Raw genomic sequence first — 22,423 nt, forward strand, 5'->3', positions numbered from 1 at the left:
CTTCCACCTGCATTATCTATGTTTCCATCAACTACATTCAATTTAACATGAACTTCTGTTCTTAAATGTATGACAGCTACTACCCTGGAAATTTCTGTGGTAGCTGAGCAATGACTTCCAGTGCTTCAAACACAAGAGGACAAAACACTCCGATGCTAATTAATTCTAATGGGAGAGACATCTACAGTGTTGGACAGACTAAAACACATCTATATCACTGAGCAGAAATTTACACTAAAACATAAGCTTCTATCAGTAAGCTATGAAAAATACTTTTTAAAAAAAGTTAAAAGAAAAAAAAGGAAGGGAAAATCTCTGCAAACCTTGCAAGGTGGCATTGGTTTGGTTTGATTTGGTTTGGTTTGGTGCGAAATAGATTAGAATTAACTGGGTTGGAAAAGAACTTTGAGACCATCGAGTCCAAACCATTACCCAACACTATCTAATCAACTAAACCATGGCACCAAGCGCCTCATCCAGTCTCTTCTTAAACACCTCCAGTGATGGTGACTCCACCACCTCCCTGGGCAGCCCATTCCAATGGCAAATCACTCTTTCTATGAAGAACTTCTTTCTAACATCCAGCCTAAGTCTCCCCTGCCACAGCTTGAGACTGTGTCCTCTTGTTCTGGTGCTGGTTGCCTGGGAGAAGAGACCAACCCCCAACTGGTTTGGTTTGGTTTGGTTTGGTTTGGTTTGGTTTTGAGGGACCATGGCCTTCCATGTTTTAAGCTTGTTAGCATGTCTTGGTTTTGTTTGGAAGATCAAGTTATAAGTACTCACAAGGTGTTCAGAGTAAGCAAGGAATGCCCTTGCCTGCCCTGCTTCAAGGTTTGAGAATGACAGTTTCATACTTTTTTCTGAACTGTAGATACAGAGTTACGGTTTCTGACCATAACTGAGAACAAATTGTGTCAATGCCTGGCTTACAACCATGGCATTAACTTGCTTTTGTCTCATTCACCCCATAGTTGACCAGACCTCAGTCCCACTCCATATTTCATGCTATCTTTCAGCTTCACCCAGGTCTCCCTGTAGCCACATGGAAGAATTTCCATTCATCCTCTTCACTATTCCTACGGTTTTTGCATTTCATTAATATCTGTCCTTCCAGATGCTTCTCCTTCCACCTGTGTCCCAGGGACCTCTCTCCTCAGCAGCAGTTCTTCCAGTAGCCTGGCCAGAGACTCGGGCAATATTTTTGGGAAAACACTCAGTATAAACTAAGCTGCTCAAGATCTCACCTGACTACCATGACTACTAGGAAAGGCAGCAGCCTGCAAATCCTCCCTACCCTCTTCCTTCATGCCCTCATATAGTCAACAAAATAATAGAATCATACAAAATGGAAAAGACCTCTAAAATCATCAGGTCCAACCGTCAACTGAATACCAACATGGTCATTAAACCATGTCCCAAAGTGCCATGTCTACACCTTTTTTGAACATGTCCAGGAATGGTGACTCCACCATCTCCTTGGGCAGCCTATTCCAATGCTTGACCACTCCTTCAGTATAGATATTTTCCCTAACATCCAATCTAAACCTCCCCTGACACAACTTGAGGCCATTTTCTCTGTTTAATACTTGATACTAGAGAGAAGAAACCAACAATCACCTCAATACAACCTCTTTTCAGGTAGTTGTAGAGATCAATAAGGTCTCCCCTCAGTCTTCTCCAGACTAAACATCCCAGTTGCCTCAGCCACTCCTCATAAGACTTGTTCACTAGACCCTTCACCGGCTTTGTTGCTCTTCTCTGGACATGCTCCAGCAGCTCAATGTCTTTCTTGTAGTGAGATGCCCAAAATGGAACACAGAATTCAAGGTGTGGCCTCCTCATCAGTGTCAAGTACACTTCTCTACTCCTGTTGGCCACAATGATACAGGTCAGGATGTCAGTGGCATTCTTGTCCACCTGAGCACACTGCTGGCTCATGTTCAGCCAGCCCTCAACCAATAGACCCAGGTCCTTTTCTGAAGGGTTGATAACACAACAGTGTTTTGGCTACTGATGAACTGAGCACCAGGACTGTACTTCTCCAACATTTCCCCACCCCAAGAGTGTGCTGAGGGATGGGCAAGATCATGGGAGGGGACACAGCTGGGCCAGCTGACCCAAACAGACTAAAGGGGTATCCCATGTCATATGACATCTTCTCAGATATAAAAGCTAAGTGAAAGAAAGAAGTGGAGGGACATTTGGTGATGGCATCTGTCCTCCAGAGCAACCCCTAGGTGTATTGAAGCCCTGCTACTCCAGAGTGACCCAACATCATCTGCTTGATGGGAAATAGAGAATAACATCTTTGTTTGCTTTTGCTTCCACGTGCAGCCTTTGCTTTTACCTTGCATTATTAAATTGCTTCTATCTTATTACTGGCTTTTGTTATATTTTCCCCTCTCCTTTGTCCATCTAAGAAGGGGAGTGATAGAATGGCTTTGGTGGGCATTTGGCCCCCAGATGGGGCCAAACCACCACAAGCTTGTAGAACTGACCTTGGCACATCAATCCAGCCTCACCAGATCCCTCTGCAAAGCCTTGCTACCTTGAAGCAGGTCAGCAGTCCCACCCAATGGTATGTCATCACAGACTTACTGAGGGTGCACTCAATTGCCTCATGCAGATCATTGAAAAAGGTATTAAATAAGGCCAGCCCCAAAACTGGAAGAAGAAGCAGAAAGATAAGGTAAACAAAACAATGTTGATTATCAAGAAATTTACTTAGGAAATAGAATATCTGAGTAACAGTTGCTGTTTCAACTGTTTCAATTTTTTTTCACTTGTAGATTTTGCATGTTTGCCATCCCTCAGAGCAGAGATTGTAAATCTACTTCCTACAGGACATTTACAATAAGGATGCCCCACTAGCATTACTTTTTTATTGGACATGAAAGCAAGCTGCCCTTGTCCTGTGCTCTTTCCTCCTATGCTCTGCAAAGTTCATGAGCTCCTGACCTCTCTCAGACTCCCTGAGCTAAGTGGTCCAAAGTTACTGTTGACCATCAGGTTCCACTCTGTGATGCCCTTTCTCAACTGTGTTTGGCTTCACTTTCAGGTTTTGTCTGGCTAAGTCCTTCAACTGCATGGCCTGGGCCCATGGGAGAAGTTGACATCATGCAGACCATTTTCCGCCCATTCACAGTGTCACAGTGGCTGCCTATCTGCACATGGCCCTGATACAGCAGTACATGTAAGGGCTGTGGATTATCCATGTTTACTTTCCTTCTCCCCCAGTCACTGTCAGCAAAGACTCATTTGTTCTTCCCCACATAAACCTCTTACACACCTAAATGGCAGAAAAATGGGAACAAAATTTTACTACCTGCTAGTGCAAAGTTCTGATTTCTATAAATTGTTTGGTATGTCAGAACTACCATGCACGCATAGGTGCATCAGCCAGGAACAAAGCACACAGAAAAGTTTTTCAAAGGCAAATCTTCATTAAAGGATTCTAAGCAACTGAGTTATTTGCTGAGATATTTTTGTTGGAGAGATCTTTTGGGTCATCAAGTCCAGCATGGATAGCTACTCCACACAGCAGCTATTTAAGCCTCCTGCTCAACTGTGACTGCCCTTGTATAATGTATTTCTGATCAAAGTCTGGCTGTCTGGCTGCTTAACTCTTCAACCTTATAATATATATATTAAAAAATAAAAATTACAAAAAAATCACTGCCAGCATTAAAAACAGTCCCCTGTTTAAACAGAGGTTTACATAAGGAAACAGCTGTCCAACCCCAAAGAGGATTGAAGCTTGTATGTTACTGGCATCTTTCCACAACTGGCCTAAGAGGTCTGACAAAGATGAACCCCCACATAACCATATTATTAACCATCAGAAAGAGAGCAGCTGCTTACAAAATTCAACAGTTTTCTGCAATGCTACAGATATTTAATTGAAACATTTGATCTCTGTAGGTTGGTACGCTGCAAATCTTTAACTGAGTGATGAGTTCAGATTTTAGCCTGACAGCTGGAAAAGTGTGAAGCAGTTAATTAGTACCCCCTAATTCTTTCAACACAGCACTTAGAAACAAAAATTAATTGCAGTGCATTTTTCGTTTACCAGAATGCCCTGTCAGAATCAAAACTGATTTAAATAGCTACATGGGAGTGTTATGGCTCTAGTCTGCCAATGAGAGAAGTTGTAGTGCACAACCAATCTAAGATATTGTTAATAATTATAAGAAATAAGCACTGGAATGATACAAAGCAAGGAAGAAATTAAATAAGTCTGAGCACAGGGAATTTTATCATGAGTGAGGTCTGTTTCATTAACAGCAAAGACTAAGTTAAAATCAGTCTTTGGCTGAGCACCTCTCTGTTGCTCAAATGAAGCCAAGCCCTCTGCTTAACTTATGCCATTACAACACATTCCTGTCTTCCTTCCATTACTACTCCAAGATGCTTTTTTTTGCAGGAACTGGAAAACAGCAAGTTAGAAGGGAGCTGCAGACTTTTCCTGTAACTTAGTTGCCCAATGTATATAATATCTATCTGTGATACTCCCCACCATTCAAGCTAAACGTTTGTTAGAGCTACTTTTTGATTTTTTCATATTTTGAATGTTGATTTGTGATGTAGAAGATGCACCTGCAGGGAGCTGTAATGTGAGCTAATAGTCTCAGCAGCCGTCATGCAGCTACAGTTTGTTTGGAACAAGCTGTATTGCAGCCACATGCCTCCATGTTAGCAAAAAATATTTGAGAGCATATTCATGACCAAATCAACCAAATTAAATCAATTAATAATGTCATGGCTTTAAAGCTTCTTTAATATTATTTGTTCACTGCAGTGTCATAGTATTTAAATAGCCTCATGAGGAATCAAAATGCAGAAGTATTCACTGCAGGTAAGAAATGGAAAGAAAGCCAAAATCACACCCAAACAAAACCACCAGGACCCACACAATAATGATGAATGTGGCAGTCTGCTGTGAAGTCATCTATCTGTCCTGGACTCTTCTCTAATGCTTGGGTGACTGACATGAAAAATTAGAATGGTTTCTACACAAACACGCAATTATGATGTGAAAATGACCACTTTCCCTGTTTGACTGCTGAATAGAAGATGATCCCATTTTATTCTTAGTCAAAGATCAAAATTAATCTTAGCACACAGAGAAAATGTGGTTTGAATGCTTTTGAGGTCTTTTTCCCTCAGTCCTTTTCCTCAGTCTGAAGAAGCTTTTAAATTGTCATATAAATTTTACTTATTTAGACAGTAACCATGTCTTCTTGACATATAATTCTAAGTCTCATAAATGTCCTTTAAAAGCAGCAATACATCAACATAATTAAAAATCAAAATTGAGATTTATGATCCTTCACTTCTAAAGGCAGAACTTCACTTTCAAATTGACTTTTTCCTATACAATAGCTCATCATCTCTCAGTTTCTCCAACTAACAGAAAATACAATTGCAATTTTTCCATTGTATTGCTGCAAAATGAGAATTCAATAGACATTTTTAACTCACTGACCTTCTCACTGCAAACCGATCTCCTTACTGTTCCTGGGACAACATATTCAGAGGAGAGGAAGAGTTGGAATCTGTTGATTGCTTTTACTTTTTCTTACATAAGTGAAGACTACATAAGTAAAACTGAAGGACAGGAAAAATGTTGAGAGAAATAGTATCACTTGATCACAGAATCACAGAATTTATCTGGTTGGAAGAGACCTTGAAGATCATCCCGTTTGACCTTTGACCAAGAGATGAACCATGTTGACACTAAACCATGTCCCTAAGCAATAGGTTCTCATGGGGCCACAACAGTGGATCCACCACTGCCCAGGGCAGACCATTCCAATGTTTGATAACCCTTTCAGTGAAGAAGTATTTCCTATTATTTAGCATAAACCTCTGCTGGCACAGCCACACCAGTATTTAGTACAGGGAGATGATCACATCCCTGCTCCTGCTGACCACAGTTGCCACTGGTTTTCTTGGCCACCTGGGGACCCTGATGACTCAAATTCAGTCAATTATCAACCAACATCCCCAGGTCCCTCTCCAAGTTGCAGCTTTCCAACTACACATCCCCAAATCTGTAGCTTACCATGGGGTTATTGTGACCTAAGTGCAAGACCTGGCATTTGGCCTTGTTAAACTTCATACAATTAGCCTTGGCTCATTGAGCTAACCTGTCCAGATCCTGCTGTAAAGCTTCACCAGCCTCGGAGATTGACACAGACACTCAGCTTGGTGTTATCTGCAGACTTACTGAGGATGCACTCAATCTCCTCATCCACATCATTAATAGAAATATCAAAGAGGATAGCCCCCAGTACTAAACACTGGGGGGCACCACTAGCAACTGGGCACCAACCAGATTTAACTCCGTTCACCACTATTCTTTGGGCCTGGCCATCCAACCATTTTTTTATCCAGTACAGAGTGCACTTATGCAAGCTGTTATCTGATCGTCTAAGGGGAATATAAACAGCAATTGCACTGAAGAAAGAAAGGGTCCAAAAGGCAATATGAAATCAGTGACACAGGGTCTAGTTATTCTATTACTTCCCTTTTTCAACTATCTTCCACCACTTTTGTGTTCCAACAAGTGCCAAGGGATTTTGGGTTTGTTTGGTTTTTTTAGTAACATAGTTTTAAATAGCAACACAAATTAATTGGCTTCATGGAATCAAGAAGTGCTATTCATCTCATTTCTATAGGTGGCCTTCAAGGCACACTAACTCCTAAACCAAAATCATCTGACTGCATCCCCTTTCTATGTATCACAAAGGAATATTTCAGATTTGGATGATACAAGGCCATGTGATTAGGCTTTTTCCATGCATGGGATCAAGGCATCAAATGGCCTGTTTTGTGGCCTTGTCCGATATGTGCACAGACATGATGCAAGAAAGTAGCCGGTGCTTTTGGAGATGTGAGGGTTAACCAGAAGAGCACGGCCTATGCTGCCACAGAACAGCGTGAAATCTTCCTACAAGGTAAGGGGCTCTGGAAGGTGGCTTGGACTAATGTCTATCCACTGCAAAAGCCACTTTCATGCAACTGTAATGACAAAGAACATTGTCAATACATTGTTTAAAGGCTGAGGAGAATGCGAGAAGGGTAATATCAAAATCCAGACTTCACTACTGTTTTGCAGTCCTTTAAAACCCGTGTTTCCAACAGACCAAACTACACCATGCTTCATTGTAAACATACACCTAGGCCAGGTGCATTCCCACTGGGTTCCTCTGGAGCTCATTTATAGTTTGCTTCAGAGGGACATACCTGCCTTTCCTGCAGCAAACAGGACTGAAAGAAATATGTTGCTCACAAGAAGGCAAATGGAGAAGGATGCTCTGGAAAGACAAAGTCATTAGAATGACCGCTGTAGATGGCCCAGATATCCTCACAGAGAGCCCAAGGAGCCTACAGTAGTGAAGTAAAAGATGAATCCTTGTTTGACTTGTAAGCACTTTCTTAAAAGTAATTTAACAACCAAGATCAATCATTTGAGCTATTAAATAGATTCTTTGGAAAGTCTTGTCCCAGCGTACACTTGAACAATTTAGAGAACCTGGGAAACTTATCCCTGAAAGATAATTCAGCAATTTAAGTTAAGTAGATGCATTAAAACAAACCACACAGACGTGCCGATTTAGTGATCCTCTTGATGTAACAAAAAAAAAAAAAAGAAAGAAAAAAAGGATTTGGTCCCCTCTTTTTTTTAAATCATTAGTAGCTTTCTTTACAAGCAAAAGAACAATTTACATTAAAAGCTAATTCTCATTCTAATTAAACTAATCAAACAACTGTGTGTCTGTAAAGGTTTATCGATGGTTTTACCTGCTTTCTTTTGATTCGTTCCAATGACTTAAGGGTAATTGCTTACACTAGAGGGGTCACACAGAACACATCAGTATTTTAGCTGCACCTAATGTACACTGGTTAAAATACATGCCAGGAACAGATAAGATTAGTCTCCATAAATTTAAAAAAAAAAAAAAAAAAAAAATCAATATTGGAGGAGCAAGAGAGGTATAGGTCAACAAGGATAAATTTCAAGAGATCCTTTCCTGAGTCCTAATACACTGACACAGAAGATTACGTATACATTTGTCTCTAGGGGAGCATGGAGGTAGCTCTTCAATTGTACATCTATTTCTAAATTGCACACAGTGACTGCAGTTTCCTCAACAGAAATACACTGTTATCAAGAAACTTGGAGCTGCTGCTTTCACTTTTCACGCAGGAAGGTAGGCTTCCTTGAGATTTCGTCTTTTTCATCTCTGGAACCTATGATCATGATTTCCAAACAGTGGTCCATAGGTTTACAGCAAGTATCATATTGCCAGTACATAAATTCATATTACCCACAGAAAAATAACAAGAAGTTTAACTAGAAGTCCATAAGATTACCATCATGGTTTTTGTTCATGTACCAGGATAGTTAACAGAACAGAAAATAGCACTGGTAAACAAACCCATAGCAAGACATGTATGTGTATTCATGCAGGAAAACACTGTCTTCAGATGTACCCAGTCCTTCCCTTCCCCTGCCTTCTTTCCGTCCTTACATTGCATTTACCATGCTCTTTCAAAACAAGACTTTAACTCATCCCTGCCACATGCTGAACTGACAAACTTTTACAAGACTTGATTCTGCTGGTAAAACTCTTAGTCAACAAAACAAATCCTTGAATACTCCAATAATTATTTCTGAAATATTTATATGGCTTTTGCTGTCAAGCTGTCAATTTCAGTATTTTTTTAATGCTTGGAAAGAACAGCTATAATGATTTCCAGTTCTCACTCTGTCAGAAATGCTTTCAGATGCACATAAAAACTTGTATGTTTATAGGTCACACACTCTAGGTAAGTAAGAGGTGCAGCAAAGCTCATCCACCTATCATGCTGTACCCTTGCCCAGGTCAGGGAACTTAGCAAAATGTCCCAAACCTACTTTTCTTCCATTACAAGCTGATTTCCTTCTAACTGATCTGCACAGGCGCCAGACAGACTCCAGCCCTGCTCAGCAACACAAGGATATGATAAGCATGTCCAGATCTGTGGGGAACCCCCAGAACTGCACCTCCCACCTGACACAAACCACTGTAGAGAACTATATGGAGAGGAGGGAGGGAAGGAGAGAAAAAATGAAAAGACAATTCCATTCTTTAGATGGAAATTCTATCTGACTACAGGTAAGATCCAGGACTCTAATCTGCATTACACTTCTGATTCACTTTAATTACATAATTAAATAAATTGTACTTTAATTTCATTTCAATTAATTTTTTAAAATCCAATTTAAACATTAAACTGCATGGAAATTTACCCTGGGTTTTCTTTCCTGATTTGTAGCAGTGCAACAAGAGTCTCCAGCAGTGGTTTCTGGGAACTGTGATGGTACTCCACCACTGCAGTGTAAGCCATCATGTTCTATGCAGACAACCCCAAACAGCCTTTCAAGGCCCGTGCTCTGAAGGAGGTCAGATTAGGTACAGCACTGCTCTTGCTTTAGGCTCTGTCAAGTCACCACTATGAATCCTCAAAAATACCCAAAATAGGATGACAGTCCACCCTGGCTGTCATCCATGTACTGTCGTTGCTGCGGGTGCAAAGCTTGCTCCATCCTGCTTCCAACGGGGCTTAGCAAAATGAATGTATCACATGAAAGGTTTAAAAAGCCACTTGCAGTATTTTGAGGTCTATAAAGTATTTCTAAGTTCTTATAAATAGAGTTGTTGTTGCTGTATTTGTCAAAACAGGAAAACCAGCATGCCCATCACCTTTCTTGGTGCAGGAGAATGTACACAAGGAGCACATGCTCCTTGTACAGTTTATACATGGTGTGGCAACTGTCACAGCTGCATTATTAGTGCCATTTTAGTGCTCATAATCTTAGCCATAATGATTCAGTTTATGGCCTTAAGATGCATTTTTCTGAAAGAGATGAGAGGTGGGACATGAAAACTGCTTTATCTGCGTGTTTTGTGACAGCTAGCAGGGAAGAAAACCCAAATGTGTGATCTTGAAAACACAACAAAATTAGTCTGTGGATGCTATTAAAACAGAGTTTAGTTCAAATCCGGTGATCCATGGCAATTAAGACTGCTCTGATGTCCCATTAAGCTTCCTGTTCTCTGTGTGGGTGGGAGAAACAATACTCACTTAACGAACATGCGTACCTGCTCTGAAAGGAAATAAACATGAATTTTGATTTGGAGAAAAAGTGTTCTGTTGGTCCTTATTCTTACCTTCCCTGCATGGGCACAGGAGTAAAATCCTTCCCCAGAGTAATGCAGCCATCCTCCTCTATTGCTGATTTTTGACAGAGGCTCTGTGGCTCTCCAAGTCTTGCTACCATGCCATGATACTCTCTTAATAGTCGCAGCTCATTGCAACTTCTGGTCACTGGTTTGGCCGCCACTTTTGCGGATAGATTGGTTTGATGTAAAGAGGTCTGATTCAACTCCATCTCTTGTCTAGAAATTGTACTGTCATCTTTGTTATCCAAATACATCTGTCCCTGGGGGCTGTTCTCCTAGAGAAAGTGAAAATAAGTATATTAAGACTAAATCAAATTGACTCAATGTTTCTTTTGGGTACAAACATGTTAAAAATGCCAAGCAGAAAACTTTTTGTGCACCTTGGGATATTTATCTTGGTTTATTTCCACCAGGAATAATTCTGATATTTTTAACATCTTTGCAACTCAAAATTAGCCATTATAAAAAGCACTGTAATACTTAAAGAGATAAGTCTTTTACTTTTTCATTGTCTACCAGGATTTTCTTGAACAAATTTCCCAGCAACTTGCACTGGCCTAGCCCACAAAACAAGACAAAATTATCTCTGTATCAGAGGCACAGGAGCCATATGTGCAGAACAACTTCTCAAATTACAACAGCACTGCTTCATAGGACAACATGACTTTTTTCTGGTGGCTGCAGTGTCATCAGCCCCATTAAAGCCAATGCTCTCCTCCCATCACTTGGGCTCACTTGGAAAGCTCGGCCACACTGAAGATGTGCTGCACCTGATGACCCCTTATTAAGCAGAGCAAACTGCACTGGTTAGGCTGCACCTTGAGTACTGTGTCCAGTTCTGGGACCCTCAGTTTAGGAAGGATGTTGACTTGCTGGAGTGTGTCCAGAAAAGGGCAACGAAGTTGGTAAGGAGTTTGGAACACTAGCCCTATGAGGAGAGACTGAGGGAGCTGGGGCTGCTTAGCCTGGAGAAGAGGAGACTCAGGGGTGACCTTATTGAACTCTACAACTACCTGAAGGGAAGTTGTAGACAGGCAGAGGTTGGTCTCTTCTCCCAGGCAGCCAGTACCAGAACAAGAGGACACAGTCTCAGGCTGCACCAGGGGAGGTTTAGATTGGATGTTAGGAAGAAGTTCTATACAGAGAGAGTGATTGCCCATTGGAATGGGCTGCCTGGGGAGGTGGTGGAGTCACCATCATTGGAGGAGGAGAATTGATGGGGTGCTTGGTGCCATGGGTTGGACGCGATGATCTTGAAGGTCTCTTCCAACCTAGTTTAGTATTATTATTATTATTATTATTATTATTATTATTATTATTATTATTATTATTATTATTATTATGACAATGTGACATTTCAGCAGTTGCCAGAGGCATTTATGAAATGTGAATCAAACCTCAATGAAAATGAGGTTCTATTATACAATTATTAATGGTGATTATAATAAATCTTACTGCATAATAGTCAAAAAGCTTTTATGCTCTCACCACTAAAATTCAGCATGAAAAGTTACAAAAGACACTTCAGAATCCCACAAAGTGTGCAAATTAGACACAAAGACTAAGCTAAAGATCAGTGTCTCTTAAACACACGCTGTGGAGTCTAATGACAGGAATATTTCAGCATAAAATGCCAAAGCCACCACAGAGGACAGCAAGAGCTCAGGAAACAGGTCATCGGTCTCCAGCATCCTTGCAGGGGGAAAGCAGCCTTGTTTCCCTACCTGCTCCTCCCTGCAGACATCTTATCACAGGGCATACAGGTAGACCTGCAGGATTGTGGAGCAAAAATAGCACAGTGACAGGGAATAGTGACCTCATTTGATCTCAGCAGGAGAAATCACTAGAAACAGAAATAACAGAAAACTAACAATGAGCTCCTGGGAGGGAGGGGAAAAAAAAACAACAAAAAACCCCTGAAATCAGAATTTCTCCAGGTGCCACTTCCTTCCCCAGTCCCATGTTCCTTTTTCTTCCTATTACAGTGCTCTTAGTCCACATATCCTAATCTACTCTCCGAATCACCTCTCCTTACAAGTAGATTGACAAACTTGACTCTTCCCATCATTACACACTAACAAGAACACTGTGTGCAGTCCTGACACCTACAATTCAAAAATAGGCATGGACAAACTGAAGGGAGTTCAAAGCAGGGCCAAAATGCTGATAAAAAGAAAGGAAGGAAGGAAAGGAAGGAAGGAAGGAAGGAAGGAAGGAAGGAAGGAAGGAAGGAAGGAAGGAAGGAAGGAAGGAAGGAAGGAAGGAAGGAAGGAAGGAAGGAAGGAAGGAAGGAAGGAAGGAAGGAAGGAAGGAAGGAAGGAAGGAAGGAAGGAAGGAAGGAAGGAAGGAAGGAAGGAAGGGAGGAAGGAAGGAAGGAAGGAAGGAAGGAAGGAAGGAAGGAAGGAAGGAAGGAAGGAAGGAAGGAAGGTGGCAGCTATCATCTTCGCAGGGCTCCCAATTTTAGACATGGCTGGCATACATCAAGAAATACTGAAGACACTTCAATTTTCAATGGATAATACTTCTTGCCTAGATATTTCCCTAAAGGAAGCTCTTTTGTCACCAGTATAAGAAGCACAGGCATGGCTAGTGTAATACCAAAAGCACTGTCACTGACTTGGGCCAGTTGGGCTTCTTCATGGCCTGGAGAGATTGTTTTTTGGTAATCCGAGATAAAATCCTGACTGAAAGTCCTGGAAAGCTAGGCTTGATGCTCCAGCACTGTGGAGGCTGGAGGATTTGGGAGGACCAATACACACCACACAGGGCCACCACTGCCCCACCAACACCTTGTCATCCCTAGCAGCTTACTGCCCTACCAGGCAGCCAGTTTTGATTTCCTTCCTAATAAATAGCTTTGAGATGCAAATAATTCCAATTCCAAATGTAAAAGATAATTGCTCTTGACTTCAATCTCACTTTAGATGCTTACATACTGCTTTTATTAAGATAGTTTGTAGACCATAATTGAGATATCTGCCTGCTTATTTGGTTTGGTTTGTCTGAGTGCCTGCTGGGAAAATACAGAGATTTTTTAACTATTTCAGGCTGTGGAAATATGAGCAGTAAATCTACAGAAACACCAAATCCACAGGAACCTGAATACAACCTCAAAAACTGATCCTGCCTCACCTCAAAACTAGGAACATTTTATCTTGAAGTGAATAAGGACTAAATTAGCAAGGCTTTTGTATGTACAAATTCTTGGTATGAAAATATTTATTTTCAGAATTAACATCTATGAAAAAATAAAAGAATGCCAAGTTCAAGAAGCTTGAGAGAAAATGTGATGCCTAGCTAAAAAACATAAACCATGCAATTGCGCATTCACAAAAGCTTTGCAAAAAATAAAGTAATAATACAGCATCATTTTGCCACAAGAGACAGGTTTGATAGTGATTACCCACATAGCTAAAACATTGCTAAGGCAACTATTACCATGGTAGCCAGGCTTCTGAGACGTTGTTGCATTTACCATTCAATAAATTCTCAAATGATCACATTTCTCTGTAGTTGTAGAATTTTTCTCCACTTTCATTTCTTTTTCCTGGAGGCAAATGGTGTAGCTGGTAATACATAATCATTTAAAACATTATTTTCCTAGGTATCCATAAGCCCAGCCTTCCACCTGACCCTGCCTCACAGTCATGTCACAGTCACTGGCTCAAAGAACCCACATTGGCCCCTGCCAAACCCTCCCTATCATAGCAGGCATGACAACAGTATGGTATCAAATACCCACTGACTAGTTCAACTGCCTACTTTGGCTCTGCCCCCTCCCATCTTCTTGTGAAGGGAAAGAACAAGCAAGCCAAAACAACCCTGTAGCCAGACCAGGACAAGGGGAGATACGGGGGCAGATGTCTTGCAGCATGGTGCCTGGGCTAGAAAGTCCTCAGTGGGGAAGGGAATGGAAAAATTGGTCTGGAGAGTCTGAGTGAGTAAGGGGCAAGCCTACACTAGACGAGCAGTGGAGGGAAGCAGTGACAGGTCTGGGCATGATGATAGGGTGCATGGAGGAAGTTCATGATGAGAAAGGGCTGCTTGATGGACAAGCTTACTGTACAGATATGATTCAAACAGCTTAAAGACAGGAGATCATTTGTGGGCCACAAGACAAAAGAAAAGTAACATTGTGGGAAACCCCTTGTAGGCCAGCAGACAAGAATAACTCTTTGTGTTATTTTCCTTTTTAAAGTGCAGCCCCACAGATTCTGTATCAATGCAATTCTCTGGGCAGCAAATCAGCACGGAAGCAAAAGCAAGCAGCACAGGAGGGACCTCCTTGCAGAAAGAAAAAATGGCATCTAACTGTATTGCAAGAGAGCACATAAACTCAGGCTCGGCTGAGTAGCTGAGAACCGACGAGGCAAGAATGACAGAGTAGAGGTAACAGATCGAGAAACCACTTCAGACAACAATGTGGCAACGTTGTTAAAAACCATCCTGCCAGCAAAACACAGGACGAAGGGCCTGTCTGTCTTGAGTCTCGTCTCAGTGCCCATGTTCGGCTTCACGCCTGACCGCCAGGCACACAGAGCTGCCGCAGAGCTCTCGGCCTTCCCTGGGGCGCTTTGAGGATAGCTCCGAGGGGGCAGCATCAAACATCAGCAAAAGAGTTTTAGTGCCGCCGACAGCCTCAGGTACTGACTCAGAACGGCCGCAGCCTCTGCTTGCTGGCCCTGGCCCCGGCCGCGGAGGCACCAGGAGCATTCGCAGGTACAGTCTGCCCCCTGCTGGCAGCATGGCTGCTGGCCAGGAATGGGATTTCCCGGGTGAAAAAAAAAAGGAAGGAAAAGAACGCAAACCATCTGAAACCAGTGTGGTTTTATAGCCGGGTGCCACAAGAAGGCCCACTACCCCCTCTCTGTGGCGCACAGACCGAGTGCGTATGCTGTGCGCAAAGGGTGCGCTGGTGAGATGCCCGCAGGAGGCCTGGCAGCCGGCCGGTCCCTCCCGGCAGCACCTGCGGCAGCATTCGCCTAATTCGTGCCGGGCACTGCACCTCGGTCACAACTGCATGAAATGCTACAGGACTGCGGAAGGGTGGCTGAAAAGCTTCCCGGCAGAGAAAGACCTGGGGGGTCTGGACATGCGCCAGCAGTAGGCTCAGGTGTCCAAGAAGGCAAACAGCATCCTGGCCGGTATCGGGAACAGGGTGGCCAAGCAGGAGCTGGGAAGTGATCATGCCCCTGTAGTTGGCACTGGTGAGCCTGCATCATGAATGTCCTCAGTTTTGGGCTCCTTGCTGCAAGAAGGACATGGAGGTGCTGGACTGTGTCTAAAGAAGGACAATGAAGCCAATGAAGGGTCTAGAGCACAAGTCTGATAAGGAGCACCCGGTGGGTGTTTCACCTGGAGAAAAGGAGGCTGAGAGATCTTATCAATTTCTACAACTACATGAAAGGAGGTTGTAGCAAGGTGAGAGTCAGTCTCTTCTTCAATGTAACATGTGATAGGACAAGAAGAAATGGCCTCAAGTTGTGCTAGGGGAGGTTTAGTTTGGACATTAGGAAAAAAGTCCTTCACAGAAAGGGTTATTGGAGGGCATTGGAACAGGCTACTCAGGGGAGTGACTGAGTCATCATTCTTGGAGGCATTTAAAAAGGATCCTTATGTGATGCTGATGTATGCAGTTCAGTGGTGGGCTTGGCAGTGCTAGGTTTGTGGTTGGACTTGATGATTTAAAAGGTCTTTATATATTTGTACATAGATAAAACATCTGTAATTAGTCAGCAGAAACTGGTTTTGCATGGGTGGGGATGGTCTGATAGGGAAGTCCTTCATGCACAGTTATAATAGGGAGTGGTTTGTATGTATCTTAAGATAGCTGGTAGCAGCAAGGCTTGCATAGGTTACCATGGTGTGACCAGTCAGATTTTTAAAAATTGCCAGAGAAAAATATCTGGGGAGTCTCATCCAGGTCAACTAAAGATGATACTAACACAGAGACTGCCATCATCATCTGGACAGTAAGTCATTACCCTGGTCAAAGGTTCAGTTCCCCACATAAGCAGTAATCTATACAAAAGATCCCCATCAATAATTATTAATTCTTTATCTTTCTCGCCATTCCATACAGAATTCTCGTGGACAAACTGGCCACTCATGGCTTGGATGAGCACAGGCTCTGCTGGATAAAGCCCTGGCTGGGCAAACAGGCCCAAAGAGTGGTGGTCAATGGAGTTAAATCCAGCTGGCAGCCAGTCACAAGTGGTGTTCCTCAGAGCTCAGTATTGGGACCACTTCTGTTTAACATCTTTAATGATGACCTTGATGAAGACACAGAGCGTGTCATCAGTAAGTTTGCTGATGACACCAAGTTGGGTGGGAGTGTTGACCTTCATGAGGGTAGGGAGGCTCTGCAGAGGGACTTGGATAGATTGGATTGATGGGCCAACATTAATGGGATGAGCTTCAACAAAGCCGAATGCTAGACCATGCATTTGGATCATAACAACCCCAAGCAATGCTATAGGCTTGGGGAAGTGTAGCTTTCCAGCTGTCTGCCAGAAAGGGACCTGGGGGTGCTAATGAATAAGCAACTGAATATGAGCAAGCAGTGTGCCCAGGTGGCCAAGAAAGCCAATGGCATCCTGGCTTGTATCAAAAATGCTGTGTCCACTAGGAGTAGGGAGGTGACTGTCCCCTTGTACTGAGCTCTGGTGAGGCCACACATCAAGTATTGTGTCCAGTTTAGGGCACATCAATACAAGAGAGATGTGGAGGTGCTGGAGCAAGTGCAGAGGAGGGTGACAAAGCTGCTGAAGGGCCTATAGAAAAAAATCTTATGAGGAGTGACTGAGCGAGCTGGAGCTGTTTAATTTGGAAAAGAGGAGGCTGAGTGAAGACCTCATTGCTGTCTACAACTACCTGAAAGGACATGGAGAGACCAGTGCTGGTCTCTTCTCCTGGGTAATTAGTGATAGAACAAGAGGGAATGGCCTCAGGCTGTGACTGGGTAGGTTTAGACTGGACATTAGGGAAAAAAAATGTCACAGAAAGAGTGGTCAGGCACTGGAATGGGCTGCCCAGGGAGGTGGTTGAGTCCCAACCCTGGATGTGTTTAAAGGTCATTTGGATGTGCTTGGGGATATGGTTTAGGGGTGAACCTTGTAGAGTAACATTATCGGCTGGACTTGGTGATCCTAAGAGTCTTTTCAACCTGAATGTTTCTGCAATTCTGTGTGTTTTAGAAAACCCACTCAATCCCCGAATGTCTATGTACCAATCCCCTGTTTTTCCTCTGTGTTTAATTTAAAGAGTTGGTTTGGGGAGCCTATGTTATGATCATAAGGAGGTTATTAATATTCAATAGGTTGAATGATTAATAAAAATATTAATAAATTTATTAACTTTTAAAAATTCAGTGGAAAATATTAATAAAACCTATTTACTGGTTTGAAATATTTGGGTGTGGAACAGATACCTCACCAGCAGGAACAAGTAAAGAATTCAGAAACAAACAGAAATTTAAACCGTAATGAAAAAAAAAAGATAAGAACATTGGCAACAGAGCCAGGGATTGCCCACAAGGTGGGAGGGGAACTCTAGAATTCTCTAGGGCAGCAGACCTTTAACAGATGCTTATAAAAATCAGATTTCATAATTACTCACTGATTGTGGCACCCTGTAGCACGCCTGGGGATTTAAACAAAACCAAAATGGCATCGACCACGTGAAAGCTGCAGGAACACAGCTTCACTTTCTGTTGACATCTGCAGCTTGTCGCTAAGGCACATACAGGATTTAGCTCCAAAGGCTTTGTAGCTGGAAGCTTTATAGAAAAGAGGTTGCTGCTGAGGCTTGCAAGGCTTGTCGGCTTTGTAACTTTGCCTATTTGGAGAGGATCTTCGCAGCAGTGCTCATTGCTTCTTCCAATAAAATGAAACTGTCCCGGGGACTGTCAGGTCCTCCTGGGTTTCATCTCTAGGCCGAGCAAGACACATCTGTTTTGCTCCTGGGCTTTACAATGCTATACAGCGAGGGGTCTTGCAGTCTTGTCTGGGTAAACTGAAGCACAGCTAGGATTCCAAGCATGGCTTGTGACTTCTCCCAGAGCTTGGACAATTGCAAGGCAAGGCACTGGCTCTTTGGGCTGGTATTTGTAGATTTCCCAAGACAATGATGGCCAACGATAACAAAGATTAAGAGATAAAAACCTGACACTTCAACCTATAGAATGAGTTTTCTCCAAACGTGGCCAAAGGCACACACACCTGGCCCACTTGGACTCCAAGGTATGTTCAGACAAGCCTGGGCAACATGGGGATTTTCCTGAAAATCCAGACCTGCTGGCTCCTGCCCCATTATCTGATTCAGAGCATTTTTTGAGGCTTTTTGTCCCTTCAGGACAGCCTATTTTAAGGAGCCTTTGCTAAAGGAAGAATTTAAGTGAAGAGCTATCGGTTTGGTCATGAGGAGCTGAGAGCACTGTAGGCAGAATGATAATAAATAGGATTGTGATGGGTTGTGCCCATCCTGTAAGCAGGAGGGGGAGGGCTTGTGAGAGCCTTGCTCTCCTCTGGATTGGGTTTTCCCCCTGGGAAACTGAGTTAGTCTGTTCCACTCCCCCTCCCTGTCCAGTAAGCCTATAAAAAGGAAGACACTGCAGCCATTTGCTCTTTTACTTCTGCCTCACAGGGACAAAAGAGTGTTGCTGCTGGCTTCCTGGTTCCATGTGGTGGGGCTTGGTCCTCCTCCTCCCTGCTACATCCATGCCTCTTCAAAGGACTGGTTTTGTATACATATTTTCCCCATCACACACACACACACATACATAAATATCTGTATATATGTATTTTTTAAAGAAAATGTTTACATCTCTACTTCCAAACTGACTCCAAATTATTTCTTGGTAGATTTGTTCCTTCCCTGTCTTTTTCTCTTGATCAGGAAAGAGTAGGGGCGAGCAGGGGAGGGATTCTCGGCCTTACCCCCTATCTGAGTTCTTAAATCCCAGTTAAGGCTCAAACCACCACAAGGACAGCTACCAAAGAAAAAAGTATCTGCCTGTCAAAGAAGTCAGTGCAAAGCCCTTTCAAATGAACAGAATGACTTTTTAAAATGTCTAATCAGATGCACATATCTAAACTGCAACACAATGTAAGGTTAACCTCCCCCTCACCATGCCATTACACCCAAGTTCTCCATAGAGCCCATGGAGAGAGACAGGTACTGACCACCAGAGCCTCCATCCAGTTCATGCTACTGTGGGCTCCTAAGACAGTCAATGACCCATGCTTGTGCCTGTATCTCTCCCTGACTACCAAGGGACCTAGGTCTGAAGTGTGTATTCTAAAGATATTCATCTCAGCTTCAGTGAATTTATTTCCAGAAAATGTTACTAACTTAGGTCTGGGGACTGGAGCTGCTGGGAATATGAAAGCTGTAGCACCAAGTAATGGTGCTGTGCAATTACTGGCGCTGACTCTGGGTCTTGGTCATTTGAAGACTTAATGCATCAGTCACATCAGTGCATACATTGAAGTAGATTTCTTGCTGGTAAGTTGTGCAAGTAAAAGGGAAGGATGAACATCAATATTAACACAACAACCCACTGAGCAACTGATTCAGCCAATATGTGATAGCTGCATCATCCGTGCACATGACTTTTGAGGCACCCTCACTGGAATCAAAATGGTGCCTACATATAAGACAAATAGGACAGAAAAGAATCACAGAATTACAGAATGTCAGAGGTTAGAAGGGACCTCCAGAGATCATTGAGTCCAACCCCCCTGCCAAAAGCAGCATCACCTAGGGTAGTCCATACAGGAATGCATCCAGGAGCATTTATACTAAATACTAAGCTGCTAAATGTGTTAGTAGGAGTCTTTGTAGAAGGAAGGTTGAAGTAGATCTTTTTTTTTTTTTTTTTTATTTTTAGATCTTAATTTGGGAAAAACTCTTGAGGCAGGGTTGAAAGGAAAAACAGTCTTCTTCCTGTCATGATCCAAATGCAAACCCAGAGAGGGTTTTCTTCTCTCTTTAAGCCAAGAGTATTGTTTTTATGACATAAAATTCATATTTCTGCATTCTCCGTAACAAATGTCATGTCTCAAGAAAGACTGCTGAGAAGCCCAAGGCTTTTCATGGCACCTTTATGCAGGAACGTGAAATGATTCACACCAGTGAGTAAAATTCCATCACTGTAGTCTACTAGAGGGCTTTTGAGTGCTTGGAACATCTCTTTTGCACTTTTATAAACCATCAGAGAAAGACAATGAGATTTCACATTCTTTGTGTTCTCAGATCACATTGAAGAGTTTCTGTGGGTAACTGCTGAGGTCTCAAGTAAGAGCCAAGAAACGTCTGGCTCTGCAGGCCCCTGGTCTCCCCAGATACTACATGCGAAGGCACTACAGGGGAACAGCAACCCAGGCAGGGAAAGGCTATAAAGAAAGACTATTCTGAAATGTTAAACGTCTTCCAACAGATCTTTGCTGATTATTTTTACTTTGGGCTCTTTATCTTTCTGCCATGTCAGATTAAGTATATAGCAGTGCTCCATCCTGTTATTTGGTGCATGTGAAGACCTTTCCATCTCCCTTTTTTACTAGCAATCAAGAGAGAAGGAAAGGATTGATTAGACAGTGCAGGATTTTGAAATTGTTAAAATAACCCTGATTAGTTTCAGCTCTGTTTGTTTGGGGGGAGGGAGGGGGGAGGGATGTGTGTGTGTGTGTGAATAACAAACAAAATTTTTTAAAAATCAGGTTGCTAAGTGGAAAAGAAATATCTGTATCAGCAGTTGGGGTTTTGTTTTAATCTACAGACTTTCAAGCTGAAAACCCAGCTCCCTAAAACAAAGAGCAAGAGAAAATGTTTTATTGCCCCTTGAATGACATGTCTAGATGATTGTTATTCCCACAGTGTCAATCGTTCTTATCTCTAACTTGATAAACTGCAGGTGTTTGAAATTGCTGCAGCAACCAGAATACTGATAAGCAATAAGCGTTCATGCCACATTTCTCCTGTCTGTTGTTAGCCTAAATTCACTTCATAGAAAAGATGATAAGGAGTCTCTTTGCACAAAGGAATTAGAACCTTCATATGCCTTGGCAGCTGTACCGTGGAGAAAGATAATACCAACAGGTGCAGGAAAGCAGAGTTCACAATATCACTGGTTTCTCCTTTGTTCCAAACATGTAATAAAGAAGAATAAAATAGATCTTTTTCCTACAGGACCCACGTGAAAATAGAGGTAGCACTGAGATAGATGTGGAGTTCTCAGCTTGTCTCTTTGTCCTAGTATTATCAGACTCAAGTTAGGTGTGTGAAATCTGTTTTGTGGAGCACCTATTGTAACTGACATACAAAGCAGCATGCTGCATATGATTACACTTTTCAGAATTAATGTAAATTTTTCATAGGCTACTAACATGTCTGGAGTTTTTACTTCACTGCAGGTAAAAATGACTGCTAGATGATTTGTTGACAGTGACTATAGTATATCCAAGATAATTAAATCAAAGAGGGGACATTAAGGGAGCTAGTTTGTATAGAGCCATTTCCACATGCAATGCTCAGAAAAGGTTCTTGTTTATTACTTTAAAGTACTTTATTTCTTTTTAAAACTATTTCCTTCCTGTACTAAATATTGTCTTGACTATAGTCAGAAATTAATCATCACCACAGGGCAAATGTGTTTCCTGTTATACAAAGCAATGAATGCAAAAATAACACTTTTCTGAGGGAGCTATGGCAAACAGCAAAGAATTCCACAAGCCAGACAGTGACCCTGTGGAATGGATGTAGCTGTGCTGATATCAGGCATTGTTAGTACTTATTCTACTTTCCAGAAAACTGAAGGGATTTAGTTCTGTTCCTATCAAAGTTTTCCTTTGATTTTTAGCTGGGACAGGATCAGATTTGATTGAGTTAATAAGCCTCAGTTTGGATTAGAAAATTCAGTGCTATTCTAACAAACGGCTCTGGTATGAATTAAAAATTATCCAAGCCTACACTGTGTAAGCAAGGGTGAAAATGCAAACAGGCATATGTAGAACTTTCTTTTTTCATGTTTGGGCACTCCATTAGCATCCTACTGCTCTCTATGCTGCCTCATGATGCAAGTCAGCCTGCTTTTATCTACATTCATATTTCTTAGACACAAATGACCATGTACTAGAAGGCAACACTACATCTTCAAGGAAAACTGGTGTTTCTGTGCTGTTGATAGCACTGTC

At 42.2% G+C, this 22,423-nt stretch overlaps 1 protein-coding gene across 1 annotated transcript in view; it reads right to left on the reverse strand.

The window, feature by feature from the left end:
- OCA2 (OCA2 melanosomal transmembrane protein) overlaps positions 1–22,423 on the reverse strand; it is a 221,053-nt gene that overhangs the window by 180,694 nt on the left and 17,936 nt on the right. The window contains exon 2 of the mRNA XM_068140672.1: positions 10,221–10,507. Within this exon, the coding sequence (XP_067996773.1) occupies positions 10,221–10,486 (266 nt within the window). The 5' untranslated portion in view covers positions 10,487–10,507. The remainder of the gene's footprint in view (positions 1–10,220; positions 10,508–22,423) is intronic.

The sequence above is a fragment of the Melanerpes formicivorus genome, unplaced genomic scaffold, assembly GCF_026170545.1.
Source record: "Melanerpes formicivorus ecotype bairdi unplaced genomic scaffold, bMelFor1.0.p_v2 SCAF_1, whole genome shotgun sequence".
Taxonomy (NCBI): Eukaryota; Metazoa; Chordata; class Aves; order Piciformes; family Picidae; genus Melanerpes; species Melanerpes formicivorus.